This window comes from Stigmatopora argus, chromosome 8 (genome assembly GCF_051989625.1).
Source record: "Stigmatopora argus isolate UIUO_Sarg chromosome 8, RoL_Sarg_1.0, whole genome shotgun sequence".
In the NCBI taxonomy this organism is placed as follows: Eukaryota; Metazoa; Chordata; class Actinopteri; order Syngnathiformes; family Syngnathidae; genus Stigmatopora; species Stigmatopora argus.
The window spans coordinates 16,736,185-16,748,791 of NC_135394.1; the positions used below are offsets into that span (position 1 = coordinate 16,736,185).

The 12,607-nt window shown below is 42.0% G+C and overlaps 1 protein-coding gene across 6 annotated transcripts in view; it reads left to right on the plus strand.

Annotated features, from left to right (window-relative positions):
- The window catches only part of lpp (LIM domain containing preferred translocation partner in lipoma), a 147,445-nt gene that overhangs the window by 132,959 nt on the left and 1,879 nt on the right, over positions 1-12,607 (plus strand). For all 6 annotated transcript variants that reach the window (XM_077607419.1, XM_077607417.1, XM_077607421.1 and 3 more), the window contains exon 9: positions 11,950-12,128. In XM_077607419.1, coding sequence (XP_077463545.1) covers positions 11,950-12,128 — 179 coding nt within the window. The remainder of the gene's footprint in view (positions 1-11,949; positions 12,129-12,607) is intronic.

Genomic DNA, 12,607 nt, shown 5'->3' on the forward strand with positions numbered 1-12,607 from the left:
AATATGAGACAATGTTTTTTGCATTGAAAAAAAAGACTGACCAGGATCGAACCCACGACCCCAGAACCCCTAGGCCCACTCAGTAACCACTTTCCACTGGACCACCCATTATTTTTTTACTTATTGACCCGAATATAAGACGATGTTTTTTTGCATTGAAAAAAAAAACCGACCAGGATCGAACCCACGACCCCAGAACCCCGAGCCCCCTTAAGTAACCACTTCTCCACTGGTCCGCCCATTTTTTTTTTGTATTATTCCAAAAATGTGGGCAGAGGACCATAAAAAAAAATTGTATCAAAAGCAAAAAAAGCGCATTCCTGACACTTGGCGTTCCCAAAACAAGACACCCGACAGTGACGAGTGGGACTTGGTTGACTTGAAGTGTCCACTCCGCTGCAGTGAGTCCATTTCACCGGGTGAAGCGGACCAATTTGGACGGAGCCGTCTTGTCCGCGTGAACTTGACGTGTCACCCCCCAAAAAAAGGTGTCAGCGGTGCGGTCGTCTCACCGGGACAACTGCCGCTCTGCCTTAAAGTCCAAAAAGCCACCCCGACTCGGCCTTACTTTTCCCCCGACGTGACGGACCGCGGCGAACGAAAGGTGGCAGCGGCGGCGCCGCCGAGCCGTCCCCGTCCCCGTCCCCCCTCCTTCGCCCCCGTCCGGCGCCGCCTCGCCCCCGCAAAATCCCGGAGCGCGGCAGAAAGCCAGCCCTCCGGACTTTAGGCCACGTCTCCCGCCGCGCTCGCCGAGAGAAAGTGACAAAGACCCCGGCGGTCGCGGGCCCATGTCGTGAGTCGGAGTGACGCGGCGGCGGGTCAACGCCGGGTCGCCCGTATTTTCCTTCCCGCTCGCCACCCCCGGGCGAGGAAATGTGCTTAGACAAAAAACATGAGGGAGATTGGCCGTCCGCTGTCCAAACAATGGAGGCTAATAGCAACAATTTTAAGGCCGGAGGGCAAAACGCGGGTTATCGCCGTCCAGATCCGATCGCTACCTCTCACCCGTACCGACGGCGGCGGCGGCGACCGCTCTCGCAGCGTCCGGTTAGAAATTTCATCTGGGCGCTTCTCGGAATTGAAGACATTTTGTCCATAAGTCATAATGTCGTTATTTATACCAATAGGTGAAATCAGCTAAAATATATATATATTTATATAAAAAGTTTGATATCACGGGTCGGGAAGAAATTCATATTTTTCAAAAAGTTATCCCTTGAGACTTTAAAAGTCAAAATACATTTGTTTGCAGTTTTTAAAGTGCAAAAAGTCTCGGGACTCGGATCTATCACCATCGCTTTACCATATTTTAGCTAACAGGTTAGCATAAGGGTGTCAACTCAATTTCATGTGGGCCGGACCATTTTAGATATAATATTTAGATTTTTTGTTTTTATAAATGGATTAAAAGTAACATTGAAAACAATGTTTATTTGTGATTTTTTTTTTCTTAGTAAGGGAAAATTTCTTTTAATCATTTGTTTTTCATTTCAAAAGGAAACCAAATTTTTCTTTAATTATTTTCCATATTAAAGTGGAAAACAGAAAGAAATTTTTAGATATTACAGAGAACAAAGAATTGGATTAAAAGCCCTGAATATTCAGTTTTTTTATAGATCTAAAACAATGTTTATTTTTTTAAATATATTTATAGATTTTACAAAATGATTTTTGAACTAAAAACACAGAAAAAAATGGATTAAAAACATGAAATTATTGATTTAAAAGGGGGGGAAATGAGGAAATATAATATACATCTATAATCTTCATTTTAATTTGATCCTAAAACCGAAAGTCGGCACTCATGATTGACTTTCCCGGGCCACACAAAATGATGCGGCGGGCCAGATTTGGCCCCCGGGCCACCACTTTGACACCTGTGGGTTAGCGTAAAGCTTTAAGCACCCTTCAAAAGAGCCACATTAGGCTCCAGAGCCATAGTTTTCCTACCCCTGCTTTATATTATAAACTGTGCAGTATAAAATAATACAAAAAAATGGGAAAAATCTTTCTTATATGAATAAAATATTGAATTAAAATAATAGATTTTTTTTGGAAAATTGCACTCAAAAAGGATCTCAAAAATTCGATACTTAATTTAAAGAAAAAATAAAAAAATCACAATGTCACTTCAAAATGGCGCCCATGCGTGCGCCGTGACGTCACGACGCAAGCGAAAGCCGATAAAAATTTCAAGGCAACTTTCAGGGTGCGGCTTATACGTGCGGGCGGCTTATATGCGAGTAAATATGGTAAATCATATCACGTGTGCTGCTATGGCTAACCAACGCTAAGTTCAAAACTTAGAAGACATTTGCGACGCCATTTTGGTCCCATCTCTTCTTTTTGAGACTCGTTGTCACGCACCCTCTCACATCAACTTCCTCCCTTCGTTTGTCAAGCTTCGTTAAGTCATCACTCCAAACCGCCCCCCCCCCCCCGCCCCTCTTCTTACTCGCCGAGATGACTCACGCATCCGGCATTTTTGTCCCGTCTTTCACCCGGTCGCTGATTGGCCGGTCCCGCCCGCCGCGGTCGAGACGGGCAGCGAGCAGACGCGGCGGTAAATTTAGCGGCGGCGAGTTCATCCTGCCGGGTCATAAATCGCGTGCGGAGCGCCAGCCCGCCTCCCGTCGCCCCCGTTCGGCCTCGTTGGAAAGCGCGGTAGGCGCAGAAAACAATATGCCAGGTGTAAAAAGAAGTGTGTCAAAATCCGGGTAGATGAAGTTATGATCGGGGGGGGGAAAATATGCGGGAAACCGCTGATGCAATCGAGAGCCGCTTTCAAATCACGGTGGGTTGGGGGACACCGGGGGTGGTCCTGTACTGATGTTTGATTGACAGGGAGGCGGCTGGGGGTCCTTCTATCGTTTCCAACCTTTCAGGCATTCTTATTGGTCGGTTTTGTGTGGCAATCATTGTAGTGACAATTGACTATAACGTGTGTGTGTGTGAGTTTGTGTGTGAGTGTGTGTGAGAGTGTGTGTGTGTGTGAGTGAGAATGAGTGTGTGTGTGAGTGTGTGTCAGAGAGCGTGTGTGAGAGAGAGCGTGTGTGTGAGAGTGTGTGAGAGTGTGTGTGAGAGAGAGTGTGTGTGAGAGAGAGCGTGTGTGTGAGAGAGTGTGTGAGAGTGTGTGTGTGTGTGAGAGAGAGTGTGTGTGAGAGAGTGTGTGTGAGAGAGTGTGTGTGAGAGAGTGTGTGTGTGTGAGTGTGTGTGAGTGAGAATGAGTGTGTGTGAGTGTGTGTCAGAGAGCGTGTGTGAGAGAGTGTGTGTGCGTGTGAGAGAGCGTGCGTGTGAGAGAGCGTTTGTGTGAGAGTGTGTGAGAGAGAGCGTGTGTGTGTGAGAGTGTGTGAGAGAGAGCGTGTGTGTGAGAGAGTGTGTGAGAGAGAGCGTGTGTGTGAGAGAGAGCGTGTGTGTGAGAGAGTGTGTGTGAGAGAGTGTGTGTGTGAGAGAGTGTGTGTGTGAGAGAGTGTGTGTGAGAGAGTGTGTGTGAGAGAGTGTGTGTGTGAGAGTGTGTGTGTGTGTGAGAGAGAGAGTGTGTGTGTGTGAGTGAGAGAGTGAGACAGTGTGTGTGAGAGTGTGTGTGTGTGTGAACGTGTGAGAGAGTGAGTGTGTGAATGTGTGAGAGAGTGAGTGTGTGAATGTGTGAGAGAGAGTGTGAGAGTGTGTGTGAGAGTGTGTGTGAGAGTGTGTGTGTGTGTGTGTGAATGAATGTGTGTGAGAGTGTGAGAGTGTTTGTGAGTGTGTGTGTTCAGGAAGATTGGGCAAATAAATGAGCCATAAAATATGTATTTTAATGTGAATTTATAACGTCAAATGTTTACTTCAGAGAGGCAAAGTCAAATCTTTACTTTTAATAATTGTAAATTGAACTTAGTGTTTTGTTAGTCATTAAATAAATGGGAAAAAAATCCATTAAAAATGTAATTGCCTTGAACTATTTAAAAAAATATTTCAGTTTAATTTAGTAAATTAATAAAAAAATGAAAAGAATATAATATGAGAAAAAGTCAATAGACAAAATTATGATTATTACTATTATATTACTAAATATTGCCTATATACTATTGTGTAAAATGTTTTCTAAAAACTTAAAATATTAAAAATAAATAAATAAATGGTAACATTTCCCCAAAAAAGCACGTAACAAAATCCAAATTATGAATTCATTTTTATTTTGGGGTATTCTTTAAATATTCCTATTTAATTAGGGAAAAATATTTTTAATCAACAAAACACAATTAGTCTTAATAACACTGATATTTCACCCCCTTAATTTAATTTAATATAATAACTGACATTCAACGCTTCTTTAAAAACATGCATGCTACGCTAATTAGATGCTAACTTGTCCCTAACTACGAGCGATTGGTTATTTATCTCCTTCTTCCCCGCGATTGGCTGGCCACCGATTCAGAGTGTCCCTTGCCCGATGCTCGTACTTAGCTGGGATAGGCTCCGGCACCCCCCGCGACCAGTTCGCAAAATGAATTACCGAATAATCATAAATCTTGGAAGTAAACTGGGAAATACGTCAACATATATCAATTAATAAATCACAAACTTGCCCTGATTGGCCAACATTTCCACTTTTTCCTGATTGGACGCCTCGACCTGTCCATCAACCAACCCATGAACGGCGCAGACCAAACCGAAGTTCTTCTCTTCGTCTTTTTAATGCGAGTATTCTACCGCGGGAAATTGGTGATGCAAGTTTTAACGCGTTACGCAATCGCCGGCGGTTTTCGCATCATGGCGGCAAAAAAAAAAAGTAAAATAATAATAAATAAAAGCGCTTGAGAAGAAGAGTGAGCCGGAACGTCGACACGTATGAATGTGGAAAAACGCGGGTAACCGTTCCAAACATTTGGCGAGCGGGTGCAGCCGCCTCTCGCACGGAACAACATTACAATTACTTTTATTTTGGTAACCACGTTAGACAGCCTCATTAAGACGCCGTCGTTACGTCCGACCGCATTTATTTTTACTCGCCGTCTAATGGAGTCGGGGAGTAAAAAACACCAAGAGGATGCAAAGGGGCGCCGTGACCTCCGCTTGGACCTTTTTCTCTCACGCACTCCATTTTGAATTTCTACAAAACATCGTATATTGCAGTCCTATTAAAAAATATACTCAGTCGTACCTCTACTTACAAAATTAATTGGTTCCAAGACTTTTTTCCTAACTTGAACATTTCGTAAGTAGAGGTGTACTTTATATGTAAATTCTCTATGTCAACTGTGTCAAAGTGGCGGCCCGGGGGCCAAATCTGGCCCACCGCATCATTTTGTGTGGCCCGGGAAAGTCAATCATGAGTGCCGACTTTCTGTTTTAGGATCAAATTAAAATGAAGAGTATAGATGTATATTACATTTCCTGATTTTTCCCCCTTTTAAATCAATAATTGTCATTTTTTAATCCATTTTTTCTGTGCTTTTAGTTCAAAAATCATTTTGTTAAATCTAAAAATATACAAAAAAAGCTATAAACATTGTTTTAGATCTATAAAAAACGGAATATTCAGGGCTTTTAATCCAGTTCTTTTAATCCATTTATAAAAAAAATCTAAATATTATATCTAAAATGGTCCGGCCCACGTGAAATCGACTTGACGTTAACGCGGCCCGCGAACCAACCCGAGTCTGACACCCTTGCTCTAATTCGTTCCACGGTCGTCATACAACTACCAACTAAACCCTTTAAAATTGGTCAAAGTGTCCCAATTTTGTAGGAAAGATGTGAAGAAACACACAAAAATAAGAGAAAATTATATATAATTATATTTATTCATGCCTTAAAAGAGATAAAGCATACGAAAATGTGCCCTCTACTTACGAAATTAGTTGGTTCCAAGACTTTTTCCGTAAGTAGAAGTGTACTTTATATGTAAATTCTTTAATTGGGTCCACAGTCCTCACACAACTACCAACTAAACCCTTTAAAATTGGTCAAAGTATCCCAATTTTGTAGGAAAGATGTGAAGAAACACAAAAATAAGAAAAAAATGAATATAATTATATTTATTTCTGCCTTAAAAGAGATAAAGCATATGAAAATGTGCCCTCTACTTACGAAATTAGTTGGTTCCAAGACTTTTTTCCTAAATTGAAAATTTCGTAAGTAGAAGTGTACTTTATATGTAAATTCTCTCATTCGTTCCACAGTGCTCACACAACTACCAACTAAACCCTTTAAAATGGGTCAAAGTGTCCCAATTTTGTATGAAAAATGTGAGGAAACACAAAAATGAGAGGAAATTATATAATTATATTTATTTGTCTTAAAATAAATCAAGCATATGAAAAATGTGCCCTGCACAGCTGAAATATCTCTCTGCGAGCCATTATAGATGTAATACCCATGTTTGTCCGCTAGATGGCGTTCTACCGGGGCGAAAGCCGTCCACTTTGTAGTACATTTTAGACTTTTACGTGTGCCTATGTATATGTGTGTGAAAATATTTGCCACAATGCATTTTTATGGTTTTTAATTGTTTAATAAGGGGAATTCAAAATAAAATAACGGATAAGGAAATGCATTTACTTTTTGGGGGATTCGGTAACTTGGATCTTTTTTGTATCGCGAGTCACTCATTTGCATATAAAAAAAAAATTGTAACCTGAAATGTTCGTATCTAGAGGCATTTGTAAGTAGAGGTATGACTATATATTTTTTTACATTTACCACCCTTTGGCCCGGCTGATTTGTTCACCAAAACGGCGGCGGCGCCGGCGAGAGCGTTCCGCAAACAGTCCCCCTCGTTAATTCCCGGCGAAAAGAGGCCCGGCAGCGCGAGCGGCCTCGCCGTGTCAGCGGAACACATGCTTTCGCCTTTTCCAGTCCTCGCGACGTGCTTTGTTTTGCCAACACGACTCTTCGCGTCCGCCAAAAGCTGTCAGACGCCGTTTAGCGTCCGGGCCGCCTCTCGGCGGACACTGCCGGCTTGGCGGGAAGTGAAGTGAAGTGAAGTGGGATGGGATGGGAGGAGGGTTCGCGGGGGGGGCCTAGCGTGCGTACAATTGACTGCAAAGTGCGCGTCTGCGCGACCTACATTCGCTTTACTGCCGAGACGTTTGTTTAGCCTTGTGGGCAAACTCGCAAGTGTGTGTGTGTATATATGTGTGTGTGTGTATATATGTGTGTGTGTGTGTGTATGTGTGTGAGTGTGTGTGTGTGCATACAGTCAGTCGGGGGGGCTCTAATACTTGAGCGCTGCGCCCTCTAGTGGAGGGGCGCGTATGGACGTTTTGTAACCCAGGTGACAAAGCAAAGGGTTGGCAATCTGAGGGTGGCGGGCTCGGGAGTGAACCCGGGTTCAGGTAGATTGAGGAAAAAATATGTGGGTGTTGAAAATGTTTTTTTAACGATTTGGCTGCCTTAATTGCATTAAGTGTTCTACAAAATAAAAGAATGTATTTGCTAGCAATGACAACAAAAGATGGGCGATTGATTTTGACAATGAACTCAAATTTTATTGATTTTTCAACCCCAAAAAACTAAATTTTTAGCCCTCACTGTAACAAAAATCTAAATGAAATATTTAAAAAGAAAAAAAACTTACTGGAAATTGGATTTACAAATATCCAAATTTCAAAATAAAAGTGCTCTAGAAAATAAAATAAATTCTGCTACCAATGATGTCTTAAAATTTCATTATTTTCAAATTAAAACAAACAATAGCATTCATTTGGAAATAATTTTATAAAAATCCCCAATGTCCAAATTTCAAAATAAGTGTTCTAGAAAACAAAATAACTTCAGCTACCAATGATGGCTGACAATTTTAATATTTTCAAATTAAAACAAACAATAGCATTAATTTGGAAATAATTTTATACAAAAAAATCCCAATGTCCAAATTTCAAAATAAAAGCGTTCTCAAAAATAAAACATCTTTCCGTGCCCATCTTTTTCCCCCGCTTTCTAAACCTAGCTTCATCTCACGTCATCTGTCAAAAGTAACTAAGCGTCATCGGGGTTTTTTTTTAGGGGGAGTACGACACTTATTATGGCGGGCCGCAGGAAGTGAAATCACATGCTCCAGTTAAGCTAAACAAGGTCAAGGTATTCCCACAAGCAGGGCGCCAAAAGGCAGGGAAAGATGCGGATCAACTAGCGTTCTCACGTTGCACATGTATTTTATTACCAAGCCCCTCCCCCTATCCCCGAGCCCCTCCCCCGCCCCAAACCGCTTTGGTGCCCACGAGGTAAATAAAGCTGGCGGGCGGGCGGGCTCGCAGCATCCAGCTCATTAAAAAAAAGCTTTTTTATCCACTTCCAGCTAGCGCGCGGCGAGACTGCGGCGTGGACATTGTTTACACACAAACGCCGCCCGGGGAGTCGTGTCGATTTCTACGAGCGTGGCGCTTTTCATGAACTCTCGGAACCCCTTTTGGGGGAACGGGCTGAGGGGGCGCCGTGACGCCGCCCGTCGGAAAAAACGTTAACGTTTGCCGTCTGAAGACGACGTGGCCCGATTCGATTCTAAAAATAGTTATCGGGCTGCCAGGTGCGCAATTGGAAAATTTTTAGAAGTACGGATATCTTTTACAGCATAAAATAGAATTAAATTTTGTCAAAAAGTTATTAAAAATTGTCTTGCTTAGGTATAAGTACTTAAGGTCAAAGGTCATTCCCAAAATTGGACCTTGTTTTGGCTCGAAAATGGGTTTCTGGAACATTGTCAATTTTAAATAAATAAATAAAAAACCTTTATGGTTATGAGCTTATTCTACTGATCATTTTTCAATTTATTTGATATTTATAATATTGGCTGTTCTAACAGTAAAAACTTAACAAGTCCGTACTAATGTTAGCTTTTTCTAAGCTAGCTGTTTAGCTAGCTTTAACTGCTGATTAAGGGTTTCTGGCACATTGTCAATTATAAAAACTAAAATAAAATAAAAACTTTATGGTTAGCCCTTTAGCGCTTTTGCCGTTACCGCCCATGATGATAAACTTTTTTTTTTTAAAAAATACTATGATAATTTCTCAGGTGTAGAAGCTAGCTGCTAGCTGCGATTAATCGAGAGAACAAACTGTCAGGAAATTAAAATAAATACATAAATAAATAAATTGCCCAGGACTGGAAGCTAGCTGTTACTTCTCAACATTAGCATTTTAGCATATTGTTGATAAAGACGATAAACTAAAAAATCTCTGATCAGTTCTCAGGTGTAGAAGCTAGCTGCTAGCTGCGATTGACCGAGAGGAAAAACTTATGAGTTAATAAAAATAAAAATAAATAATTGTCTTCATTTCGTGAACTAGAGTAAAAAAAATCAATCAGGCAAAGTGAAAAAACTTTCTTTTTCTCGCATGCTAAAGGTATGCTAACCGGCTTTGGTTGCATAATTATTTGTAAGAAATTAAAGTATTATTCTCGATGGAACAAAGTTTCCCGCGGTTGTGACAAAAATTCATTAAAAAAATTGAGATTAAATTTTTTCGTAAGACAAGCTAGGACAAAAAAAAGCAAAACGGCATTTTTGGGGGTCCTCCACATTTATTTGCTCTTTGTTTTGGCATTTTGGATTGGTTCAAATTTGAAAGATAGCACGTCAAAACATTTCTGGAATGACCCCAGAACAAAGGTCACGTCCTCAGAGAGTCTTTGACCCGCATAAAAAGCGCAGTTATGACAGCGCGCGAGCAAGCACGCTAGCCCAAACGCGTTACGCTCAAGCGCTCATTAGCAAGCGGACGCGGAATGGAATCGCACACACACAGCGGCCACCGCGGGCCCGGCGGCGGCGGCGCGTGGCTCAGCCCGTGTTGGCCCACACGCCCACGACCATGTTTGGAAACTCTGAAACGAAGGGGTAGGGGGTGCCGAAGTGCCGAAGCGTGTGCCGTTTAGCCCGGTCGAGCGTGCGGAACAGCGGTGGCGGTGGGGGGGCGGGGTGGACACATCCAGGAAATACACAGAAGGGAATACAGTCATCCCTCGAATATCGCGGATTATGTAGACCAGAAATATAATCTCAGAAATTAATAATCTCACATTTCTGTAGTTGTCAAACTTTCTTTGAAGACAACTGAAAATTTTCATTCATTTTCTAAACCGCTTATCCTCACAAGGGTTTCAGGGGGTGCTGGATCCTATCCTAGGTAACTATAGACACACTGAATTCCTAGCCAGCCAATCGCAGGGCACAATGAGACAAACAACCAATCACTCATAGCTAGGAAGAATTTAGCATCCAATTAGCCTAGCATGCTATAGACACACTGAATTCCTGGCCAGCCAATCGCAGGGCACAATGAGAAACAACCAATCACTCATAGCTAGGAACAATTTAGCATCCAATTAGCCTAGCATGCTATAGACACACTGAATTCCTGGCCAGCCAATTGCAGGGCACAATGAGACAAACAACCAATCACTCATAGCTAGGAAGACTTTAGCATCCATAGCCTAGCATGCATGGTTTTGGTAAGTGCGGGAAAACCGGAATACCTGGAAAAAACCCACGCAAGGCACAATGAGACAAACAACCAATCACTCATAGCTAAGAACAATTTAGCATCCAATTAGCCTAGCATGCATGGTTTTGGGAAGTGCGGGTGAAACCCGAGTACCCGTAGAAACCCCACGCAAGCCTGGAGCTAAAATGCAAACTCAACACAGCGAAAACCACCTCTGGGGTTGAACCCACGATCCCAGAACTGCGAGCCTGACGCGCGAACCACTTCTCCACTGCTCCACCTACAGAAATTTCCCAATTTTTATTTTTATTTTTTTACTTTGCCAAAAAAAGGTCGGCCGGCGAACACCATTGACTTTTTCGGGCCACGCCAAATGATTTGTTGCGCCACCTGTCCCTTGAATTTGACTCCTGCACTCGAGACGAAGATGGCTGTATGTCCCGAAGATAAACGTGGTTTCGTTCCAAATGTTCGTCTCCGGCCAAGAACGGAAGCTAAAGACCTTGTCAAGATGCCGCCAAGAGTCTCTGAGGGTACGGCACGTCTCCATTCCCGACCGACCCCCCCCCCGATCCCCCCTAGACCGTAAGGCGAGAGAAAACAAATGGGAGAGATGCCACCGAAGCGACACACTAAGCAAAGCTCCCTCCCTCCCTCGGCCCTCCCCCGACTCCCCCGCCGTCTGCCCAAGTATCCTGGCGGGAGAAAGCCCGCAGTCATCACAAAGTGGAAATATTTACCGCCGTTCCCGCTCGCTAGGGAGGAAATCGGCAGCATAGCCGGCCGGGCGATGTAAGGACAAACCAGAGCAAAAAAAACAAGTTTAAATATCCTTTTTGACTAGTCAAACATCTACTGGGGCATCAAAAATGACTGACATTTTTTTAAAATCACTTCATTAATGAATATATGCATGAACTGATGTTGTATTTTTTGGCAGGAAGATGTAAATTATTAGGTTCCATACAATCACAGATTTTTTTTTTCCTAAGTTGTTTTATTTTGAAATTGAGGAACCCCACACACTTTTTTGCCGAGTCAAATATCTATTTAAGGGTGTTTTTTGTAGTTTTTAATTTTATTTATTTAATTTATTTTGAAATCCTGCATCCGCCTATTTTAGTTATAAAATATATATTTATATATATTTATTTTATTTATTTTGCCGTTTTCATGCAACTTAACAAAAAAACTGAGTGACTCGAGATACGAAAAATTACGAAATCCCCCAAAAAGTAAATGCATTTCCTTATCCATTATTTTATTTAGAATTTCCCTTATTAAGCGGTTAAAAACTACAATACAACGTGGCACATATTTTCACGCACACACACACAGGGCACACGTAAAAGTCTCAAATGTACTACAAAGTGGACGACTTTCGGCCCTGGTAGAAGTAGAGGTACGACTGTACTGTATTTCTGCATCGCCGATTTCATTTGCGATTGTTTTTTTTCCATATGTGTATGTATATTTTTAAAGCTCAGCGTATTCACCAGTGCGCCATTGTTTGTGTTTCAGAACACGCTGGAGACGTGCAACATGTGCAGCAAACCCATCATGGAGCGCATTTTGAGGGCAACGGGCAAGGCCTACCACCCCCACTGCTTCATCTGCGTGGTTTGCAAGCGGAGCCTCGACGGCGTTCCCTTCACCGTCGACGCCTCCAACCACATCCACTGCATACAAGACTTCCACAGGTTAGTATTCCTCAACACTTGAACTGCACGCGTCATGCTAGAAAATGCCGATCGAAGTAGAACACAATACAAATAGTAGCCATAGTTACGGAAACAACGACAGTTACTTGGTTTTCTCCTTTATTTGGAATAACGTAAAAATAGAAAATGTTGTTGTGGGGAAAGTTGTAGTAGTGAGTACTTTGTTGTAGTACTTTGAATACAAGTAGGAGTAGTAATGGAAACTACTACGGGAGGTTGGTTTTCTTCATTCAGAATAACGTAGAAAAATAAGAATTGTTATTAGTAGTGGTAGTGAGACTTAAAGTTGTATGAATAGTTGTAGTAGTTGGCCGCGTTTGACTAATAGAAGTTTTACTCGACTTGTTAAAGTATAAGTTCAAGAAGTAAGTGATTTTAAGGTCAAAGTAAAATACAATAATAATAGTATTTGTCGTAATAGATGTTGTAGCCAGAGTAGAAATGTTAAAATAATTTAG